Source organism: Sciurus vulgaris, assembly GCF_902686455.1.
Source record: "Sciurus vulgaris genome assembly, chromosome: 1".
NCBI classification, from domain to species: Eukaryota; Metazoa; Chordata; class Mammalia; order Rodentia; family Sciuridae; genus Sciurus; species Sciurus vulgaris.
This window is the reverse complement of record NC_136461.1, coordinates 90026231-90050490: the sequence shown is the minus strand read 5'-3', so window position 1 is coordinate 90050490 and position 24260 is coordinate 90026231. Positions and strand designations below refer to the sequence as shown.

Here is a 24260-nt window from a genome sequence, read left to right as displayed (position 1 = left end):
AACGGAAAGGGAAGAAATTGCCATTTGATATTCTGTTTGTGTGTGTGTGTGTGTGTGTCTGTCTGTCTGTCTGTGTGTAAAACTCATTATTCCACAGGATGTTTTAGACATATTAGTACTGAAATTAGTTTCAGAACTTTTTTCTTTTCTTCTTCTTCTTCTTTTGTTATTTGTTTGGGGTGCTGAGGATCAAAATCAGAGCCTTACACATGCTAAGCAAGTGTTCTATCACCGAGCTGTATCCCAGACATATTTCATTTTTTTAAAGCAAAGATTGGGTGATTTTTTTACCTACTACTCTAACTTGACCTGAAAATGATTGGAATGTTACAGACATTAGATAGCGTTTATTATGGCCAAAAGAGCATTTAGAAGAGGAAGCTATACCACTTCCACATTTATCCATTTAAAACCCAGAACTCTGAAACCAGAAAACAGAACTCTGAACCTTGTGGAACACCACATCACTTGCCCACCTCAAAGAAGCCTTCTGGAAACAGGTTTTTGGATCAACTTCATGCAGTAAAACTGCACATGAATGTTAGCTGGCTATGATACAGACTATACAGAAAAGTGTTGAAGTAGCAGGCCACACTGCTGCCTTAGATCAGCCAGCTTGCAAGGGTGACCTTGGCTTGTGCCTGCGAGCCTGACTGGTAAACCGTTCCCTATGCTGATAAAACTTCCTCTAAATGATGAGGGTGGCTCGCTGTACCTGGACTGTGCAAATATGGTCTATGCTGAACACCCGTTTTCCTTCTGGCATCTGGGATTTGGGTCTGTGCTTGGCAGAGGTGCCTCCACAGTCACCCCCAGTGAAAACCTTGGGTGCTTAGTCTCTAATGAGTTTCCAGGGGGCAACATGTCACACATCATCACATCGTTGCTGGGGGAAGCAGCGTGCTGTGTGAATCCACTGGGAGGACTCACAGAAGCCCACACCCGGTTTCCTTCAGATCCTTTTCTCTTCCCTTTGTTGATTTTGCTTTGTATTCTTTCTCTGTAATAAGTTTTAGCAATGTGTGCAGCTTTATGCTGAGTCCTGTATTTCTGGAGAATCACAGAAACTGGGAGTGGTCTTGGGGACCCCCAACACACAGAGCTTTCCCGTCTGAGATCCTAACTTAGTAATTGACTTTTATCTCTCTTCCAGACCATATGGGTGAACTTTTGCTCTTTTGGTTTACCTTAAAATTAACAATCCTAACTACCTGTCACTTAAACAGTAATCCTTAATTAAGGATAATTTCCCCAACAGATTTGACTTTAAAATAGATCAAGCTATTTGAAAGTCTTCCGTTTGTCAGTTTCGTTGATTTTTAAGGTTGCATTCAGCAGTCCCACCTCTTGTCATGACAAGGCAGTGTCCCTCATTCAGCCTCTGGTGCAATAGCAGAGGAGAGAACTCCCAGGTGGGGCTCTGTGGTGATGTGACATGAGATTCACATGATGTGACATGAGCTTGGTGATTCTGCCACCAGTGTTTCTGCTAACAAATCACAGTTCCTTTTGCATAATTGCCATTTGATGCAGCTCCTTGCCATTTATTCCTTGGTCAGTGTTAAGATTTGGATCTGGAATATCTCCCAACATTTCGTGTGTTGATCCTCAAAGCAGAAGTGTTCAGAGGTGAGGTTTTAAGGGGGTGATTGGATCTTGAAGGTTCCAATCTCATGAATGGATTAATCCATTAACAGAGTCATGGCTTTAATGGGTTTGGGAGGGGGGACTTTTATAAAAGTGAGCTTTCTGCTTCCCGGCTACCATGAGGTGAGCAGCACTGCTCCACCCATGCTCCCAGATGCAAGCCCCATATCCGTGCAGCCAACATATCATGGACTGAAACCTCAGAAACCATGGGCCAAAATGAACCTTGTTTATCTCAGGTGTTTTGTTACAGTGATGGAAAGCTGACTAACACAGTCAATGAAGGTATGTGGTCTAAATGGTAAAGCAAACTACAAACCACACCAAAAGTAGCAGGAAAAGTCTAGGATTGGCCAGTCATACTTGTGAAACAGACTGGTAGGAAGAGTGGTCAAGGGAGAAAGAGGAACTGAATATTATTCATTTCCTCAAATCAGGAAATCCTGGGCCCATCCAATCCTTGCTGGTCACTCAGCAGATAGCACGTTACAGTGCCAAGTGCTTGAATGGTTAACTGGTTACATCTTTCTAAAATTGACAGATGCCCCTAACATGTCACTTGTGGGTGGCATCTCTCTGAAAGTGTGTAGAATGGTGTTAAATGTCTCTGCCTGAAAGAAACCTAGATTTTAGAATATGGTTCCCTCTCTTCCAAAGTTGGGGGTTTTTTTGTTTGTTTGTTTTTAAACACAAAGGTGAGCCAGTTATTTTAATCCTAAGTCTCTAGGTCCTCTGTTTCCTCCAAGTTTTATTAAACTTCCCCAATATACAGAAATATTATATTTACACAAACTATAATAAAGTTACATTAGCTCTGGGAAAGGCCAGATATGTGATTGATAGATAGATAGATGGATAGATGATAGATAATGAACTGTCATTATTCCATTTTTTTTTTTTTCATTATTCTATTTTGATCTCTAGTTTCAACTTGTTTTTTGAAACTTCTATTCCATGTACCTGACATCAGGATTTGGGGGGATCTGAATGCCGAGATTGACAATCTCACATGAAGATACTCTCTCTTCTTAAAATGAGTAAAATTAATCCCAATAAAAAGTCCTGGAGTTTCCCAACTCAGGAAGAGAACAGATATCCTGTGACATTTGAGAGGCCTACTTACCTCAGCATTAAGTCTCACCATCAGTTGTTTCAAAATTCAGTGTCCAAAGTCTCAATTCTCTCCTCCGTGTTGCACTCACTATTTATTTAAGGTACAGGGGATTGAACCCAGGAGCACTTAACCACTGAGCCACGTCCCCCAGACTACCCCCTCTTTTTTTGGTAGAGACAGGGTCTCACTAAGTTGCTTAGGGACTCACTAAATTGCTGAGGCAGGCTTTGAACATTTGATCCTCCTGCCTCGGCCTCCTGAGCCACAACTGCTATTTTTTGAAGCCACTTCAGATACTTTTGAAAGAGTCATGACAAATAAGCAAAATACATCTGATAGAGCATTACCCCAAAATCTGATGTTTGAATGTTAACATTGAAGCTTCAGTCATGCCTACAGTTACTACCCATTTCTCACTTGCAGTCCAATTTCTCAAAAATGTTTTAATAAACTTGATTCAAACCAAAGAAGAAATATCAAGTGGCAATGTGATGCACCTCAATTTCAAGGGCATGCAGATTTAAAATGATGCATGAGAAGTGAAAAGCCCAGCTAATTTTGTTTGTCCATTTAAAACTGGTCCCCCAAATACATTTTACATTAAGACATCTTTTTAATATGTTTCTTCTTGGCACTTACCAAAAAAGTTTAAAATTCTCTAGAAAAGCTATTTTTCTCCTTCTTGATATGATTATCATAATTCAACCCATAGAGGAGGAACTGGGTGGGAATATATTAACATTTCAATTCAGCTCAAAATAACTTAATTATTTTTTACTTTTTTTATATGCTATAGTTGTCAACCCTATGCAACCAATGTGTAAATAAAGGAGTTTTATCTTTTGCTTTAAGTTATATCCTTCTATAATTGCAATTATCCCTGATTAATCTTCTGAAGACAAACAGTGACCAAATTCTTGCAAAGAAGAGTGGAAGACTTTGCAGGCATCATTAACTCTGCTGGCTGACAGTACTTAAAGAGTACAGACCTCTTCCATGACATGCGTACTGTTCCACTTATACAGCAACAATTGTTTACAGAGACTCTTAACATATAAATGGTTTAGCATGTCACCAAAGAAAGCATGAAAATATACTTGTGTACCTAATAGTTAATCATGTTCCTGCTATATGTGAATCACAGATGAATATATATTATATGCTAAGTAATCTTTCCAGATGTCTTTTGATGTTTATCAATCATTTTGCATATAATAACAAACCCATGTAAACCAATAGGTAAGAAATTTGTTGAAACTAACTAGTTGTTCTTCGTTTTTGTTTATTTTTTCATTTTCTTTTTCACAATAATTCAATCGAAAAGAGATTTTTCTGCCCTTCTTGATGGGGTTCACTGATTCATAAATCTCTTATCTAAGATATGGTCCCATGGTAACTGTCCCATGCAGTGTTATAAGGATAGGTAATTACATATTCCTAACTCCAAAAATGAAACCTTCTCATCCTCAACCCTTCCTTTGCATTCTGAAAAGGAAAAGAAAACCAAAAAACACAACTCAGAAACATCCCAACTCAAAAAGATCCAGTTTAATACCTAAAATATTTCCAATAAATAGTGCAGCCTCTTCTTCCCAAGCTGAAACTTCAGGGTAAACATCCAACAGATGTGAAGTTTCTTCCATCTGATGTATTTCTAGGATTTCTCCATTAAGAAAAAGGGTCAGCCTTTCTCAAAAGGAACTGATGACTAATGTGTTACACAACAGTCACCAATAGTCATAAATGACCTAGCAGGACCCAAACACTGATCATGATCACTATTTTACTAACGGAAACTGGGAGAAAAAAGGAAGGAGAACCTAAAATTATCTGGCTTCTGTGAAATTCAAAGCACAAAGTTTGAGCTCATGTATTTTCAGCAATGGTCACAAGCTGGAGGGTCAATAAGAGATAAACTAAAAATCCAGAAGGAAGATCTGGAGAAACCCAAAAGGAATCAACCACACTGAGTCAAAAAGAAAATGATAAATTTCAGCATATTGATAACTCCAAATCCAAGTTATAAAAGTCAAGAAGTAAATTGCATAAGACTTTTACTATTTATTAGCAGTGTATTCTTCTATACTTTAAAATAGAACAAAATATATTTTGGAAGATAAACTATTCATAGCAAAATACATGTCAAACAATCTTTATTACTGGAGTAGAATTACTTTGCTATATACTTTCTATATTATATACATCCCCTTCTTGGTGTATCTATGTATGCACATGTGTACAAATAATTTTTAAGACATACACATGTAAATACATATGATTTATATACACACATAATTATGGAAAATTTACAGTAGTCAACTTTATAATCATTTTAACAGCTGCACACAATTAGTGTTCACAGAACTAAAAACATCAATACGGTTCCCTTTCCCCTACTTCACAAACATCATCTTAATTACTTTTCAATGATAATTTGAAAAAATACAATCATCTTCCTATATAATTAACTAATCTTTTTTTTACAATAACTCTTAATAAAATACTTTTTCAGCTTTAGAAAAAAATATACAATTTAATTCCACTTGTTTTAAGTCTGGATTCCTAAAACATACAGTTCATTTTTTGTTTTTGTTTTGTTTTGTTTTGTTTTTCATCAGTTGAGTGCAACTTTTTGGTACTGCAGTTATTGAAGGTTATGTTAACAAACCTGAGTCAAACATTCATTCAAATGTCTCTTTAAAAGCGTAAAACATGAACAAGATGTCTTGCTGAAGCAATAATAGTCTCAAGGTACCCCTCCCTAATAAATACATTATAAATAACTCAACTGCTCAGAGTCAAGCCCTTCACATGAATCCCCTGACCCAGCACTTGCAGGGTGGGAGTGAGTCCATCCTTAAGCAGCCGGAAGAGAACCAGGATCTAGGGCCCTCCAGCTCCTCCCGGAAATGAAACCGACAGGCTTCTAGAGACCTAAATAAAAGATTATACTCACATGAAAGGGCTATGAGTACCCATAAGAGGATCCTTTCATTTTCATCTTAGGTTCCAGATACACCTGCGTGTGCGTCAGGGAGTTATACTCTGTTCGTTCAAAAATAACTCCCCGGATATACAGAACTACTTAGCAGCATCTTTTTCAGTTTTTCCCTCATTGATTTAAACTGGTGTCAGACCACATGGGATTTACATGGAAACAACCACCTCGTACCAAAAGCAGAATATTCTAATCGAGTTAATAACTCTTTTGAAGTGCTTTTCGGTCATTAAAATCATTATTGTACAATTAGAGAGAGAGCTCTCAGAGACCTTGGATGTGGATTTTAAAATATGTAGCCCTCTTCTGCATATGTACAAGAGAAAAATAGAGGCAAAATAAATGGTTTAAGGCATTTTTTAAAAGCACTTTTTTTGAGAGGAGGGGAAAAAAAAGCATTTGGAATGTTCAGTCATTTCAGAGAAAAAGCATGCTTTCAGGAGAAACATCCTGAAATGAAGATTCTAATCTTCAACTGGATGTTGTTATTTTTTTTAAGCTTCCAAGGATACAAAACTAATCTCAATGGTTCAAAGAACAAAAATGAAGGAGAAGGGTTTTGTCCTAAATAAGCCATATCAAACGATTCTACTCTTGGTAGAAATAAACTTGGAGGAACTCTTTAAATTAGACTGAAATCCCCAAAGAACACAATTGATCTGTCATATTCTCAGTGGGAGCATAAAAACCACTTCCTAAAAACTTTCTCCCTTTTTCTTAATAGAGAGGAATTATTAATTCATTGAAGACAAGACCATACTAAAACTAAGTTTAGAATACAAATTTTTGGTAGCAAACAACAGGAAAAATCTAAATCAAAATATAGTCTAGTTTTTACATAATTTTATACATTTATAAATTTATCAAAATAGTCTTTTTTGAAGTTCACAATACATACATAATGTAACACTGTACATGTAAATGTAATAACAAATGTATTACCGAAATACATTAAAAATAGCTTTCAAAATACCAAATTCAACATTAAAACTGTCATAAAAAGTATTGAAATCTCCATAAACATAGTTTCAGTGCATTTACAGTAGTCATTAACCAGCTGTCTGGTTTCAAGTCTTTTGAAGGTGTTATCTTAGTGCTCTCTCTAATTTAAGGTAAGAAGGCAGAGACATCCTTCCAGCAAGCTGGTGCCCTCCTCCGCATCGCTTGTCCAGATGTCTAAGAAGGAACAGCTTCCATCAAGCAGCAAGGCCTTAGTAAGGAACATATTCAGACTGAAGGGACTGTGCGGGGAGAGACATAAGCTCGGGTTAAATTCCATCACATGTAAAACTGCTTGCAAATCATGCAGCTTCCTCCTTCAACACAAGGCAGTTTGGGTCTATTATATAAAAGATAAATGAAATAAACTGAGAAAAAATAGAAAAAGATGGGGGAACAAAGCATTTGCTAAGAACTCAGCTACATAAAGTGATTGTAAGAAAACTGTTTTAAAAGGCTTACTAACTTATTAAGTGATTAAAATTACATATTAATTGAAAATGAAGAGCCTACCTAAATTCAGGTTTTAGACTGTTGCGCAAAATATTGACTTTTACTCAAAAAATATTAAATGATATATGCAACTTACTGAAGATGATAAGAATAAGCCTTGAGAAGATATATGCTTTTCATTTAATATATATCAATGACTTATTAATACTTGCAATTTAATATAATTAGTCACCATTTAAATAAATTTCTTAAGAATGTCTGGATTTAATAAATAAATATGGTACAAATCCTTTCTAGATAAACAAAGTACTCTCAGCTTTGAAATCTGATCTTAAGACCCGAAGGCACAGATGCAGGCAGCCTCACAGTCAAAACAAACAGCAGACAATGTTCAAGTAAACAAACAAGTTACTCCCACGTCACATTAGATACCAACATGTAAAAGGAACATGAGTGGGATATGTAATCAGAAAGCATGGATAATAGATATAAACCAGTGAAGATAAAGAGAGAGAGAAAAGGTTTGCCAAATAGTTATTTTTGTACAGCAAAAAAATAGAAAGACATAAATCAATACAAACATTAGCAAACTTTTTTGCACAATCTTCTACTCAAATGCCTTAGAACAACAAAGATTACTTGATTTTCTCCCAAATGCCTTCTTCTTTCACCCAGAAATTATTTACCAAATTGGTTTGCAGCATTTAATTAACAGGTCTTATGAATTCTGAAACTAGTCCATTTTGGTGATATTATAGGTGTCAGCAAAAAAGAATCTGTCCATTTTCCAAAGAACATAAACAAGGATTCAAACTACCTTTGTTCAGCTTCAAAGTTCCAGTGAATTTTATATCCTATCAATAGCCATTTACTAAGTACAGTGGGTCAAAGAGTTACAGTCCCTCATCTTGAAAGACCACATTGTCATCACAGGAACGAAATGACAAGACAGAGGTATCAACACTAAGTAGTAATATACATAGTGTAAAATGAACATTGTGCACCAGAAAGGGTTAGGACAGGAGATGAAAGGGAAGGAGGAGTGGTTCCCCAGGCTACAAGTGTCAAGGAAGAAATGTCAAGAGCTGCTAGGAAGAAGGGAAAAGGTTGGGTAAACTGACTTTCTTCATATCAGATGGGGTTTATGCTAAGGTTTCAAAACAGGAGTGAGATGATCAGGAACAAGGACACTATAATATAAATATACCTGAGTCCCCAGAGGGAATTAAAAAGCTAGGACCCTGAGAAAATCCAGTAAAGCTTGTCAAACACCTTGACGCAAACCTACTTTTAACTTGCAGGATACCAGTAACCATACTAGCATTTCAGCCTAAAAGGATCTGTGTGATTTTTCTAGCTGCTCTTCCCCAGTTTCTTCTCAAGAATGGCAAGTAGCCAGAGGCAGAGCCAGGTAAGTCTCCCCTGCTACAAGAAAACCACATGTGCACGTTATAAATCAGCCAGTGCTTTATTGAGCATATGTAACTTTTGCTTTTGTCCCAATTACAAAGTTGTACATGTTTTCACTAATAGAATTAGAAAATTCAAATTGCTTATAAATTTAGAACAAAATTGTATTTATAAGGACCTCTAAAGCTCCATCAACTCCCAATAAATAAAGATACAGCAAATAGACACTAGATAAGTGACCACTGTCAAAATGAACTTTCCTCTAGGACACTTATGTGTACATCAGAGTATAGGGAGTAAATAGGGGTGTGTGTGCTTTTATTTGTTTACTTTGTGAATAATGGCACTCACTGATCTGGAAAGCAGAAAATATCTAGAATACCTTAAGGCTTTCTGTTACTCATATGAAATATATATATTCATTAGTCTCCTGGTCAAAGCCTTTGCTTTGACCTAGCAAAACTCACAGAGTCTAGGTGGTGTTTAATCCAGCCTCAAATACAGTTCACGGCCATCCCTACTGCTTCCTTTTTCACACATCCAGTTTGCTCTCTCACACTGCAGATATGGCACAGCAGGCCTCCACAAACAAATGAAGACAATTTGGCCAAAAAATGGGCCGTATGCAATGCCAGTTCATTCATTCAACAATTATATACGCTAGGCAGTGGGGGTGAAAATGTAATACCAAAATTCTCAAAACAAAACATACTCCATGATTTCTTTTTTAAATATTTTTTAGCAGTAGATGGATATAACACCTTTATTTTATTTATTCATTTGTATATCGTGCTAAGGATCCAATCCAGTGCCTCACACATGCTAGGCAAGGGCTTTAACACTGAGTCGAACCCCAGCCCATCCATGATTTCTTTTTATGGTGTAATGAAAGTTCAAAGAAATAAAAGATCAATAAAAAGTTTAGAAAATTATTCTGACTTCAGTATTTATAAATTAACTTCCTTTTAATCTAACTTACAATAAAAATCTTAATGCAAATGGACTAATGAAAGAAGAAAATTGTTAAGAGTCTACAAGATGTACTAGCTTTAACAAATCACAAGTAACCTCTCAAGGCCTTTTCCCTGGGGAGCAGCAGTGTGGGAGGCCGGGAGCACTCAGATTCCAAGCGCTGCATGCTCAAACAGGGGGCTGTCACAGGACTCTGGGTCAGTATGTACGCAGCCACAACCGAGACAAATTTAAGGAAAACACCAGTACTCTCCACTTGTGAAAGACAGATGGATGAGCCACCTTAGTCCCTCCTTTGACCTAATATACATTATAACCAAAGCATAACTCCATGCTTCCTTTGCATGGGATTGCTGACAATAAAAATCTAAAATCTAAAATGCTTCAAAATCTAAAATTTTTGAATGCTGATATGACACCACAAGTAGGAAATTCCACATTTGACCTTATGTGACAAGTCATAACATATACAAGTCATAACATAACATATACAGGTACACTGAAAATATTTCATAAAATTATCCTCAGGCTATGTGTATCAAGCATATATGAAACACAAATGAATTTCATGTTTAGACTCAGGTCCATCATAAAGCTATCTAGAGCTCTTAATAAATCAGATAAACTTCTTAGCAGTTTATCTATTCTGAGGTAGATATATATTGAGTACTTTCTATATTCTGGACACACTTCTAAACATCTCATACATATTCACTCATTAAATGCTCTCAACAACCCATTTCACAGATGAGAAGATTGAGGCACAAAGTGGTGAAGTAATTTTCCCAAGATCACCCAGCTAGCAAGTGGTAGAGTTAGATTTTTAACCTCAACAGTGTGGCTCTAAAGAACGATGGCCACCATAGTGTAATGCCTCAAGAGAGCTTCTAGCCTTTGTTCTGTGATCACTCCATTGCCAATCCAACATTCTCTCTTACCCCAACAAAAAGGTAAGACAAATAGAATCTTAGGGAGGGTATAATCCTGAGTGAATAAATAAAATTAAACTATAAGAAGAATAGAATGTTTATTCCATTTAAGGAGATAATGCATTTTTAAATTATTTTCATCAAGACTGAATCCAAAAAACTTTTCAGGAATACTCTAAAAAGAGTATCCAGGTTAAGTATTTTGATTAACTAAGGTTTTATTTCTACTTAGCCAATGTTTTTGTTGTTACCACAATGAATTACTGCTAATGTATCTGAAATATAAAAAAAAAAAATAATGGTGATGAAAGCAGAGAAGAAAGTGAGACCTTAGGTGTAAATGTTATTTGTAAGTTAGCACTTATTTATATAAGCAAGAGATCTTAACTTCTCAATATTCAAATTCATTTGGTAGGTAAATTAAACAATGTTATAATGAGTTAATACTAGATCAAGTTTATTATCAATATATAGTATTACTATAGTATAAATGCCATAAAAAATAATGCAACAATATTCAACCCCCAAATGGGGATTAAAATTGCCCTACACTCGTAGCCTCAAAATCTCTTATGTCAAAATATAAACTTACATCAAGAAGTCTTGTTCCCTGAAAGCAGTTAAGATTTGACATAAAACAGTGTTAGGTAAGGAGATCAAGACAATTTGTTCTGTTCTGGAAATTCACTACTAATCTGTTTTGGCAGATGTGGGTATTAACTTTAAAAATTTAGCTATTCTGGAGGTGTTTCTTTTTTAAACAGCCCAGTTACCTAATCATGATAGAAAAATGTCTAATAATTGCAGACATAAAAACTATACATATGGTTAATTAATAAAACTATGGGGCTGAGGTTGTAGCTCAGTGGTAGAGTGCTTGTCTAGCGCCTATTAGGCACTGGGTTCGATCCTCAGCACCACATAAAGATAAATAAATAAATAAAATAAGGGTACTGTATCCATCTACAACTAAAAATATTTTTTTAAAAAATAAGTTGGGGCTGGGGAGATAGCTCAGTTGATGGAGTGCTTGACTTGCAAGCACAAAGCCCTGGGTTCGATCCCCAGCACCGCAAAAAAAAAAAAAAAAAAAAAAAAAAAAAAACTGTAAGTTGGATATCAAATGCAGCAAATTGTAAAGGAGAATGAAAGATAAAGATCCCTGGCAGCAAATGAATGAAGCAATATCTTAAAGTTCAAATCCCTGGAATAAAAGAATCAGTAAAAATTTTCATGGACTTTTGCCACATTGACTCTTTTTTTTCTTTACTATTATTTCTCCATTTTCCCAAATCCCAAAAGGACGAAAAATACTGTCTGCTAGTTATCCCTGGTGTGAGTTCCAACTACAGAGGCAAAAAGCACCCAACCAAAATGGTTTGTTTTAATGTGACAGATAATTTAAAGAAAAAAAATACACATTTGTCAATATGGGATTTTATATATAACTCCGTGTTTAAAAGTTTTAATGAAGGAGCACAATACTGAGAAAAATTTATAACTGCCTCTATACTCCTGGGCCTCTTTATGGCTTTGCAATTGTTTTCAGCTTTTGTACTGCTCAAGAATTTAACATGCAAAATGTGTGCATTGATACATATGTCTACAAATGTATTTTTTCCTTACTGTAAGTACTTGCCTCTGCTAATATAACAGCATTGGACCAAAATATAGGTGGATAAGGTTTCATGGGTATCCTGTTAACACAAAAAGGATAAGGTTTGTGACAAAAGCAGCTATGAAAGGGATATACACATTTTTCAACAGTGTTCTGTAAGCATTTTAGGTGCCCTAAGATTTAATAAGCCAATTTGGGTTAATTAAAATGCTATATAAAATATTCTTTCACCTTCCTACATGGTTTTTAATAGATTCTTTTTTCTGGGGGAATTTAATATATGCTTTTCAACAATCACAAAGAGCTCAATTGTTAGATGACAGATTGTTGACACCCAGCTTGACTCAGCCAACCATTACATGAGTGTTTTCAGTTCATCTGAACACCAAAATTATATTGATGCAAGCTTGATTTAAATGTATTTTCTCTTATTTTAGTAAAGCCAAGTTTCTAGAAAAAAAATAGACAACTTCCAGATTGCAATATATTAAAGCTAAAGCTGAATACTTAGTTTGCTTTTTGTTGGTGCTTCGGCTGCTAACAATGATATATGGGCTCCTAAGCAGCCTAGCTTAACAAGTCATGTATGCAGATACATTATCCAGCTTTCAGTTCAATAAATATTTATTAGGTACTTATTATACTATACAACCTCAGGAAATAAAGATGCTTCTGAGAAGCTTAAAACCAGCAGTGGAGAGAGAGAGAGACTCTTACACAATTAACTATAACATGAGAGGGGCAGGGGTGTGAACAAAGCCCCATGAGAGTCAAGAAGCAAGAGGCATTCTACCTGGATGGGATGCAAATGCTTCATCAAAAAGGCAACTACTGAGTCAGGACAGGAAACAAAAACCCAAGCAGAGAAAGTGGGAAAATCAAAGGAAACTGCGCATGCTAGTGTTCTGCTCAGGGTAGGGTGTGGTGTTCTTGCAGAAAGCCAGTCAGGATCCAGGAGAGTTGCTGGAGCACAGTCCCAGAAAGGAACGTGGTCTGACATAGAAGAGCCCAGAACAGCAAGTCAAGAGATCCAGACTTGACTGCTAGGTAGAGTGGAACCACTGAATGATGCCAAATACAAGAACGATTCAATCAGCAATGTCTTAGAAATTTAATACTCAGAGTAGTCTAGGGGAGTTTAAAGGTGGGACACTTACAACGGAGAAAATATAAAGGGTTATACAACAGCTCATCTTCATGCCTCAATTAGGGCAGCAGAGGTAAGAATGCAGGGACTTTCCCCAAAACAGACATTTTAGAGGGAGAATTGACAGGACTTAGTGACAGGATGTAGCTGAGGAAAGACAGAAGTAGTGTCAAGATGATTCCAAATGTCTAACTTGCATGATTAAGTGAATAAAATGGAATAGTTGAGCCAGGAAACCAGAGAGGAGCATGTAGCTGAAGGAACACATACTCTCTCCATCCCAGGAAATGCCCACAGGAAGCTGGGAATGTAGTAAATGCTAAGGAGATTATCCACAGAGAGAAGAGGGCCAAGGTCAATGCCTTAGGGCAAGTGACTAAGGACCAGACAGAGGAAGACAAGACAAAAACAGAACCACTCAAGGGGAGCAGAATAGAGAGGGTGGGAACAGGGGTTAATTCTATTCCAAAAATCAAAGGAGAAGAAAAATCACAAGGAAAATATTGTCAGATGCTGCAGAAAGACTAAGAAGAATGAGGACCCCCTAAGACCATCAAATCTGACCTTAGAAGTGGTAATTTGTGGGACAGACTCTCAGCAGAATGGGTGTCCACCTTCAGCTGCAGAGCAGGTCACCAGGGAGGTGGGAGAGGCGACAACGTGGGCTTCTCTTTTTCCATGTTTGGCCATTAAAGAGAAATCACAAAAAGAGGAGGGAGGACTCCTGCCTATACTGCACCAGCCCTACCAATGTGGATGCACATGTTAACAGGTGAGGAAACAAGGAGGCAGGTGGAGAGGAGGAGACTGAAGAGGTACGAGAGGAAGGAAGTGGATGAGGCATCTTTCTGAGAGTTTGGAAAGAACAGTACAGAGAATGGAGTTATTACCATTGAGAAATGGTAGGGTCTCTTTGGTTTAAAAAGGGAAGGAGAAAAGAAAATGAGTCAGACCCAGTTAAACTTTAAGAGAGAGAACAGTTGAAGGAAATTCCTTTTAGTAAATTCTACATTCTCAGCAAATCCTGAGATGATCTTGAGATAAGGCTGACTGGCCTTTGGAGGTTAGGAGAGGGGTTTACTGACAAAAAATATTTAGAACTTTTGGGGGGCTGTGGTTGTGGCTCAGTGGCAAAGCACTTGCCTAGCAAGTGTGAGGCACTGGGTTTGATCCTCAGCACCGCATAAAAATAAATGAAGATATTGTGTCCATCTACAACTAAAAATATTTTTTAAAAAAAACTTTTGGAAAAGCTAATATGAGGAGGGGAAAGGGAAACCAAAAGGGATCAGTAAACTCATTGAGAGCACTGAAGTAAATTAGAAACACATTTGAAATAGGGCCAATGGCAAAGTTATGGAATTCTTCTCTAAAAGTACTCAGCAGAGAGAGACAAGGGACAGATACAAGAAATGGTTAAGTTGACATAATTGTGAAGGCCAATAACAAAGTGACTACAGAATTTCCAAGTGGAACTAAGGATGTTTGGAAAGGGAAGGAGAAATGACTAAGCAACCTACAAAAGGAAAGAAATAAACTGAGGAAGGGTCAGAGAGACAGGTCACAGAGCAGAGGTAGGAGGGGAGGTGAATACTGGAAAGGAGTCTTGTAGGATGAAAGAAATCAGAAGCAATGTTCCTAACAATTAAGTCTGTTAAATGGATTTCCAAGTGAATTTAAAAAAAAAAAAAAAAGACCACTAGAGTTAAAGAAGTTTAAAATATAGTCACTATGAGGCCTTGGGCAAGTTATTGCTTCTTAGAGTCTTGATTTCCAAGTTAGAGAAAGAAGATAATGAAATAGAAGACCTAAAAGAGTGCCTGGCACATCAGAGGCACTCAATAAATGGTGGTGATGATGATGATGGACTAGAAAAATGTTACATTCACCCTGAATGTTGGCATGAGGCTGGTAGCTAAAAAGTATATGCAAAAAACCTGAAAGCATAGAGGGCAGCAGCTGACAGTGATGAGGAAAAAGGAACCTCAAAGCGTGCATGGTGTGATCAGAAGGGAGGAGGGTGTAGAAACCGGGATCTAAGTCAGAACTCAGCCTGTGCCTCACTTTAACAGTAAAGATTTTGGAGCTACTAAAGAGTAAGAAATTTGTACTAAAGGAGTAAGTGAAGGGAATCAGACTGGAATGACCAATCTTATTTAGCTCATTTTCAAATGGAGATTTCTTTTCTCATTGGGTTTACTGCTTTTTCCTCAACTGAAGGCTGAGGGACTCATAACAGTTTCCCCAAGAGAGGGAAACATCTGTGTATATGTGTCCCATGGTTCCTACCCCACACCTCAGCCTTCACTATCAAGGAGAACCTGTGTCACTAAGCAGAGGCATCTGCTAGAGCAAATCCAAAGCATTCACTAGCTATGTGCAGCATGTGGGGTCTGCGCTTGTTTGCACATGCATGCACACCCATAGGAACTCCCATGTGTGTGCAAAAAATGCCTTCCTGGGTTAAAGATCTTACACACACACACACATATACACACAAAATTTCAAATTTTTGGAAGCGATAAATAACCTACTCAATATTAGAGAAGATAAAAGTATGGAATAGATACTTACCAACAACCAAGAGGTAAGCAGAGCCCAGTACAGGTGCTATGAGGAAAACAAGAGGTCATATTTTTTAACCTGATATTTCTAACCTCAAGATTTCTACACAATCTGGCAGGGGTCCAAGATCTAAATCTAAGAGACAGTTGACCCTCAAGACAAAAGAAGGAAGGTGAGATCAAACAACCAAAACAGACAGGACAACTTCAGAAAAAGTCGTGACTGCAGGAGTTGGTGAGGGGAGGAGGTAAGACTTCAATCAACTCCTGATGGGAAGGAGTCTCAGAAACAACGGGAAGAAGTAAGGTAGGCCAAGTCGGGAACACAGCATGCAAGAAAAGGACAAAGGCAGAAAGAGCAGAACATGTTCAAGGACAAGAGAAACTGAGCCTGGCAGAAGCAGAAGGTTCAGGTTGAGCAGTAGAGAAGGTGAACTCGAAAAGCTGTTTGGGAGGACTCAGAAAGGCCCTAAAGGGCAAGCTGCAGAGCCTGGCCCTACTTCATGTCAAGACGGAACTGATAATTATGCTCTAAATTACCCACTCTGTGTTTAAATTAAATATTTTTAAAAGATGAAGCAGAAAGAAAAGGTACAGCAGGACTCAAAAGCAAGGTCGACATCTTTGTAACCTAGAAACAAACTGAGACACAGTGGCAGGCCACCAACTACAGAGCTGAAAACTGGCAGAGGTGTTTCACTCCTGTGGATACACAGGCCTAAAGTCCCTGGCCCAAAATCAGGGCAGGGATTGGGCTCTCCCCATTGTAGAAGTAGACAGATAGAAGCCATGACCGTGATTCCTAGGACAGGACTTCTGCAGAGCTGCTTCCCTGCCTGAGAAGCAAGCCTGGGTCCAGTTCACCAAGAGATAGGAGCCTGGGTCACTAAGAACTTTTTCTAGACTAAAGATATAGAGGATCAGGTACAGCCAACAAGAAATGACAAATATTTAAGGTGATGGATATGTTAATTATCCTCATTTGATCATTATGCAATTATACATATATCAAAACATCACACTGCACTCTATAAATATGTGTAATTATTATGTGTCAATCAAAAATAAAACTTCTTGAAGAAAGTTGGATGGGGGGAAATACAGAGAGAAAAAAACTAATTCCCATCCACTGTGAATCTACCAACTAAAATGGCATAACACACAAGAAAGAGGAACACCAAGAACATTGACAAAGCCTGAAACCCAGAGGCAAACCTTCACAGGCTGAGCTGCAAATAATAAAGCAACATCAAAATGACTTATCACTGGAGCTCCTCAAGGTGAAAAAATTAAAACTACCCATAAAGACAAGAAATCATGGAATGAAAATAGGCAGTATTATTGATATTACATAAGAAAGAAGGTGTAAAACTTATGATGAATAATGAAGGCAATTAATAACTACAAAGCATTTGAGACTATAAATCAGTTCTTCTCCATTACATATTTTTGATTAACCTTGTCACTAAAGGCAAGTTTTGTGTTTGGAAAGTCCTTTCGAATGGAGAGACAAAAAAAGCTGACAGGCTCTATACAGAAAACAGAACCATTATTTAACACTGGAAACTTAAATTACAGTTAGTTATATCAGAACACACTGCACGCACATAAGGAGCTCATATGGAAATTTAAAGGCATCATCTGAACCATGCCGACCTCGAAACAATTTGATGCTTTAATTGTCAAGTAAAAATTCCAAATCCCCTGGGAAGGGAACAAAAATATGATTCAATACAGAGACTGAGCTCCTGTTCTTGATACTGTTTAGTATTTGTTAGCTGAAAAATTACACCAAAACTAAGACAATATTACCAAAAAGATGCAAAACCACAGCAATTTAAATATACAACAAAAGGTTAGAAAGTTGCACTAATCCTTACTCTTAAATGTAATATTTAATATCCAAATATTAAATATATTCATTCACAGATTTAATAATTTTTATGTTAAAGTATTATTTTAGTAAACACTATTTATTCACAAATATTTGATAAACCTGAATAAGTATAATATTTAAAATCAGGATAGGATGACAGTTTTTAAAAACCAAGAACAGGCAAAGGGAAAAGGCAACGAGTTTAATCAGGAAATGATATTACACGTTACTGGAAAGCAGTAGCATTTTATTGGGGATAGATGTTTAAATAATCAATAAGTAACTGTTCATCATTATCACCACTGACATTATTCCAAAGGAACAGTGAAGTGTGCTTTTAATGTGTATGCCTATCCCTTGGTAGATTTTCATCAAACTGTTTATCTTACAAAGCTTGAATTCAACATTTTTATCTTTTTCCAAGTACTACTTCAATCACTAAAAGTGCCCTAATAATATGTCTACATTCTGCCTGATGTTAAAACACAAGGAAAAATTAACCTATTTACAGGTTACCAAGATTGTTCCTACACTGGCTGAATCTGAGATGGAGAACTCATCCAGAGTCCTCACAAAGAACAACCCTAATGAGCTGAGTGTAAGAACGCCTACTACCCTGGGAACAGAGTATTGTGTGCAAGCCCAATTCAACCACAGTGTAAGAAGATGCAGGAAAAGTAGGAAGTACACGATACTTAATTTCAATTTCCCTTTTAACTATGAACCAAGTATGTATTTTAAGTTTTATTCCTTTCTGCGTCTGGCATTGTGTCAGAAACCATGAAATACAAGAGAACTTAATGAAATGCCTGCACAAAGGAAATTTAAAATTTGGAGACATCTGATATATGAATAGTACATAAATAATATCGATGTTCATGTTCATGTATGTACTAACACCACTATATACTGATAAAAACAAAGTATTAAATATTCACCATGGAAAGCAAGAGAAGATAAAAAGGAAAACATTGGGTGGGTTGAATTTCAGGAAGAGCCTCATGGAGGAGACAGGAAGGCAGTGGGAGTCTTGAAAGATGAGAAACTGGTGAAGAGGACAGGAGCCTCCCAAGAAAGGTCTTCCTAAGGCCAGGAGCAGGTGAGAGGACAAGGGAACATAGCGTCTGGGGACAAGAGGGAAATGCACTTGCATAGATAGATGCACTGCCTGAAGCCTCTGCTGCAAGGAATGCAAGACTACTGCTCTAGCCTCAGGTCATCACTGGCCACTGAGAACAGGTGACTAAACCTTAGACCTCAGTACTATCCAGCACTGCTTTAAAGCAAGGGTCGTCCAACTGTAGCCCATGGTTCAAATTTAGTCTACCACCTATTTTTGTTAATGAAGTTTTATTGAGCACAACCACACCCTTCATTTATGGATTGAGTTAAACAACTGGGACACGAAGCCAAAAATATTTAATGTCTGGTACTTTGCAGAAAAGTTTACCAACTCTACAATACGAATTAAAGTTAGAAAGAGACTGAGTTAGAAAATTATTAAAGATGCAAACAACCAAAGGGGATGAAAAAACAGCAGAAAGGAGATGTATGGGAATGTTCCAAGAAATAAGAACTGTCATCATGGACACAATCTCCAATCTTCACTATGAGAATATTCCAGGCAGTGTTTAAAGATTAAGCTGTGAGAGTGAATAATGAAGTTTAATGTAGGCTAGTACTTAACAATTTTTTTAAAATCACAAGAAAAGATTCAAACAGGTGATATCCAAAGCAGCTTCCAGAAGAGCCGTTTTGTTAAAAGCTAGCTAATCAGTTCATAATAAAACTATGCTAGAGCTATTAGCCATACATAATTTTTAATGGTATCAATACTATGATGTGTGTTAAAACCCAGAATAATCATTAAAGAAGCACAGCATTTATTCAATGACACCTGCTGAGAGAGGCTGAGGACAGTAGAGAGGTTTCAAACTAGTCTCCCTGCCTTTCAGGGTATTCCTGAAGACTTGCTGTCCACAAGCCTAACAGAACTATCTTCCTCCACTCAGGTCTGTCAAGTCACTCCTGTCTGCAAGGTTTCTCTGGCTCACACTGTACTTCCCAGTCTGGCTTCAGCTTCACTTTCCAGCCTCATCTTCGGGTAACCCCCAGCTTCAGCTACACTGGAATACTCATTGCTCTTGAAACAACGATAGCTAACAATTACTGAGCACTATTAATGAGTACTGTGCAAAATACTTCATATAATCTCAAACATTGTAACCACTTTATTTTATAGATATTAGTATTGCTATTGTTAACACATTAGCTTTAACACTCCATAGGGCACCAACCCCTTTCAAAGTACATAGTCATATGTTTGTATAAAGTTTACCAAAAAATAAATATTTTGTAGTCTTTATGCTAGACAGGTCCTATAAAATTGCATAAGCTTCCAGGTACATACAAAGGAAACCCTAGATCTGCCTCTGATTATAATAATTCCCATTTTATAATAATCATGGAAGTTAAATAAATCACCAAGTTCTTCTTGAAAAGGAAGTGGCAGGGCTGGGGGTATAGCTTAGTTGGTAGAGCGCTTGCCTCCCAAGCATGGGGCACTGGGTTCAAATCCCCAGCACCACCAAAAAAAAAAAAAAAAAAAAAAAAGGAAGTAGCAGAGGCAGAATTTAAACCCAGGTCTACCTGTCTTCAGAAGCTAAGAACTTGATCACAGTGCTGAGGTTGTATCCCTTTTCCTGCTGTTCCCACTGCAAAGAGTGGCCATTCCTTCCCTTCCTGCTGTTATCATCGATCCCTAGTAGGCTGCTACTCCTCCTCCAAAGCCCAGCTAAAACATTCCCTTGTCTTCCCAGCTTTCACTGATCTTTCTTGGCAAAATGGAGACATCCTTAGATATTCCTCTATTTTTTAAAAAAAATATTTTTAATTATAGATTAAGATTTTCTTTTATATGTGGTGCTGAGAATCGAACCCAGTGCTGCACAAGTGCTAGGCAAGCACTCTACTACTGAGCTACAACCCCAGCCCTATCCTTCTATTTTTAACTACTTACAATAATACATACATGTTATAATGTAATCAAAAGAATATGTCTTTGGAGTCAAACTGACCTAGGTTCAAACTATGGGTCTGCTACATATTTGCTGCAGAATCTTAGGCAAAACATTTAACCTCTCTGACACTGAAGATTTTTATCTTTAACACAGAAGTAGTAATTCTTACCACAATCATACATGTAAGCATCCATCCATCCTTTTATTCAATCCACAATTACTTAACTGAGTGCCTACTGAATGTCAGGCGCAAGGTAGACCACCATGGGAACCACAGGCAACACCTCTGCCCTCACAGAGCTCAGAATAGTGGACAATGGGACTCCAGAGGAAGAAGGAGTATTGTGATTGGACCAAGGTGGGGTGTAGAACTTGGGGGTCAGATAAGGACAATGTAGATGAATAGCAATTCACTGATAAGTGTCATAAAAATATAACGGAGCAAATGTTCAAGACAGATACCACAAGTAATTTCAACTTAATAAAATACTTCCACCCCACCCACACCTGATCACATGTCCCTCATTTCTTACGCATTTGAAAATTCCTCTGTCAGGGAGTGAAACTGGTTTTTTTACAGTAAGTGGGTCAACAAAAATGAAATCTTTTGCATTGCACTGGGCAAGTGAGACCATAAGACTAGTGGAAGAGGCCAAATTAATAAAGATAAAACCCGAATGATTCTTAGTATTCTGTCATAACCACAAGAATTCCTTAATATTTATTCCTGTTTTCTGTGTTAAAGCATTTAATGACAGAACAAGGAAATCATTTTTACATTTTTCTGGGGGCTGAACTGCTGCAAAAAGTGTGAGAGCAATTGCAGCTTTCAAAAGAGATGCTAATTGTAGCTTTTAAAATATTAGACTCCCTCTAAACACCCGTCACCCTCTCCCCTAAGAGTTTCTGGGTCTTTCTTAAAGTGCTGGGAGGATTTGCCATGTAGACTTCATTTTCCTAACTAAGGATTTTAGAACATTTTTGGTGAGTGACTCATTCCTTGCTCCTCAAGGGCCCTAAGTCTCCCACGTTCAGCAGCAGTGGAAAGAAGGCCAGCCATATTTAGACAACAAACCCACAACTATTAGAAAAGCTGCACTGGACCATAAACAAAAACAACTCACAACCTCCTCCTTTATTCCACTTCAAGTGGGAATTTCCATGTTACTCTGGACTTCCCACCAGAAGTCAGCAGGGGTTGGCCGCACAGAGGCTCCATGGAGAGGGTCTACCACAGAAACCTGCTGCCTCTTACTTCTGGGAGGGTTACAATGACATGACATATTTAGGAGGCAGGAGGGTGGGGGCAGCAACTGCCCCCACACACTATAACTGTATATTCAATTACTGGAAAATCACCCTATTCTAGCCAAAAGAGGGATTTGGAGGAGGAGGAAAGCTGAAAAGAAGTCACAAAATATGTAATGAGAACAAAATTAAGTAATATGGGAGATCAATACTTTGTCTAAAGAATACCCCCACACTTGCATCAGTTAGGGGGAAATGGAGATGGCAAAAACGTAGAACGTTCTTATCAAAATGTCAAGTTCTGGCTTTGTGCTATAAATGTAGGTGACATAAAACCTTTAGCTCTGAAATCCACAAGGTATCTGTATAATTATCTATTTAACATTTTTTCTGAAAATATAAAGATCTGATTCTGCTCTAAAAAAGAGGCTGATCCACAATCAGTATATGAAACTACTGACGGAACTCAATTCTTGCTGTGAAGTATGTGATCTATAAACATTTTTATGAAAATTTAAAGTACATTATCCTTTTACACCTAATTCCCAGCTTCGTGGATTTTGGTTTTAACGATATCTACTCAATTACATAGTGGGATTAGAAGCAAATTAAGGAGTAGGTGGGCTACCATTACCTGGGGCCCTTGTTTCTATAAAGGAATCTAAAATATTGGTGAAAAACATCATTGGGAATAGAACTTCTCTTAGGGAAAAGACTGTTGTGGAGAATGGGGGACAAATTTTTAACTAGGAGCCTGAGGTGGAGATGGGAATGAAAATGGGTCCAACATCACACACACACACACACACACACACACACACACAGAGCGTTCCCGTTTTAGAACACATCAGCATGCTCTCTAAACTGCCAGCAAACGGAAGTAGGTCTCAGTAAGGACTGGCCACGGGGCTACTGCTTTGCTGAGTGGGCCACAAGCAGCATTGCCTCCAGCACTTTTCCTTCTCCCCTTTTCCTGTAGAAAGCAGCCTCTCTCCCTGGATGATGGCTGAGGAAACAGTGGCTGGGAAGTGATGTCAGGCCAGAGCCTTTCTATGACACTGGCTTGCTCCTGCCCAGAGTACAGTCATGTCCACCGTGCTTCACATTTCCTTGAAAGGTGGAATCTAGTTCTCCTCCTATCTTAATCCTAATAGGGATTACTGATCATTAAAAAAGGAACCTGGGACTCTAAGTAATGATCTTATTGGTAGAACATGTTTGCTGCCCATCTCTAAAAGAAAGATGGCTAATTTTAAATATCTTGTGACACTCTGCTGCTCTCCACTCACCTGTGTCCCAGGAACCTACCTATGAGCCTTTCTTGTAAACACCTTCCATTTGCCACTCAATTAATCATGGGCCATTTCCCTGCGGGAAGTGGAACAGTCAAGGGCCTGATGCTTAGTTCTGAGAAGATGCTGTATGTTCAGGACTTTCCACATTTCAATACTCCAAATTTCATTGATAGATGATGTAGAAAAAGCCATAATTCTTAATACCACCACAACCACAGCAAATGCTATCAATTACACCACTCAGCTCCTGCCTCTCTATCATATATTCAGAGTGATTTGAAAACTGAACTGAAAGGCAAATGAAGTCAACAGTGTCCACGAAGAAAGGAATGAAAGTCATTTCCCCTTTAAGAGAAACCACTTAAAAAAGAGGAAGGCGGGGGGAAAAATAAAAGAAGAAAACCCAGTTGAAACATGGCATTTACTTGAAGAGGAGCCAGCAGAAGTGGTGCATAGGGTTTCACAGCACAGAGGGCAGGCGCTGATCAGAAGGCTTCATTGGCACTATTAAATTTCTTTGATGGCAACCTTGGCTGGGAAGGCAAGGCACAAAAGTTGCATTCAGGGTTCTGAGGACCAAGAGGTGATGTCTGCGAACTTACAGGGATAGAACGGCTCAGATATCTCGCTGAAGAGGAAGAAAGCCCGGTGTAGGAGGGCCGGAGGATGGTGGCATGCTCCTCGGTCTTGGCGCTGTGAGGGCCCAGGTGGCTGTTGAGGTTGCCCCCACTGCTGCTGCTGCTGTTGCTTCTGTTGTACTGGTTGTTGTTGAGCTCAGGGTAATTTCTGGCAGGTGGCTGGGAGCTGCCATTCAAGAGGTTGGTGAACGGGCTGGCTGCGAAACCTGCCTTAGAGGATGAGGAGGTCTTTTTGTTCTCGGGATCATCTGTTGCAGCATTCAAGTTCCCTAGAGAACTGGCGAGCCGGGAGTTTATGGAAAAGCTGGATAGAAAACAAAGGAGAGGAGGGA

The 24260-nt window shown here is 38.0% G+C and overlaps 1 protein-coding gene across 3 annotated transcripts in view; it reads right to left on the bottom strand.

The window, feature by feature from the left end:
- Positions 1 to 4809: 4809 nt before the first annotated feature.
- CDC14A (cell division cycle 14A) overlaps positions 4810 to 24260 on the bottom strand; it is a 169954-nt gene continuing 150503 nt past the window's right edge. For 2 of the 3 annotated variants that reach the window (XM_079110671.1, XM_079110669.1), the window contains one exon: positions 22020 to 24232. In XM_079110671.1, coding sequence (XP_078966797.1) covers positions 23776 to 24232 — 457 coding nt within the window. In that variant the 3' untranslated portion in view covers positions 22020 to 23775. Of the gene's footprint in view, positions 7001 to 22019; positions 24233 to 24260 lie in introns of those variants that run through there. The other variant, XM_079110670.1, reaches the window with a different exon arrangement.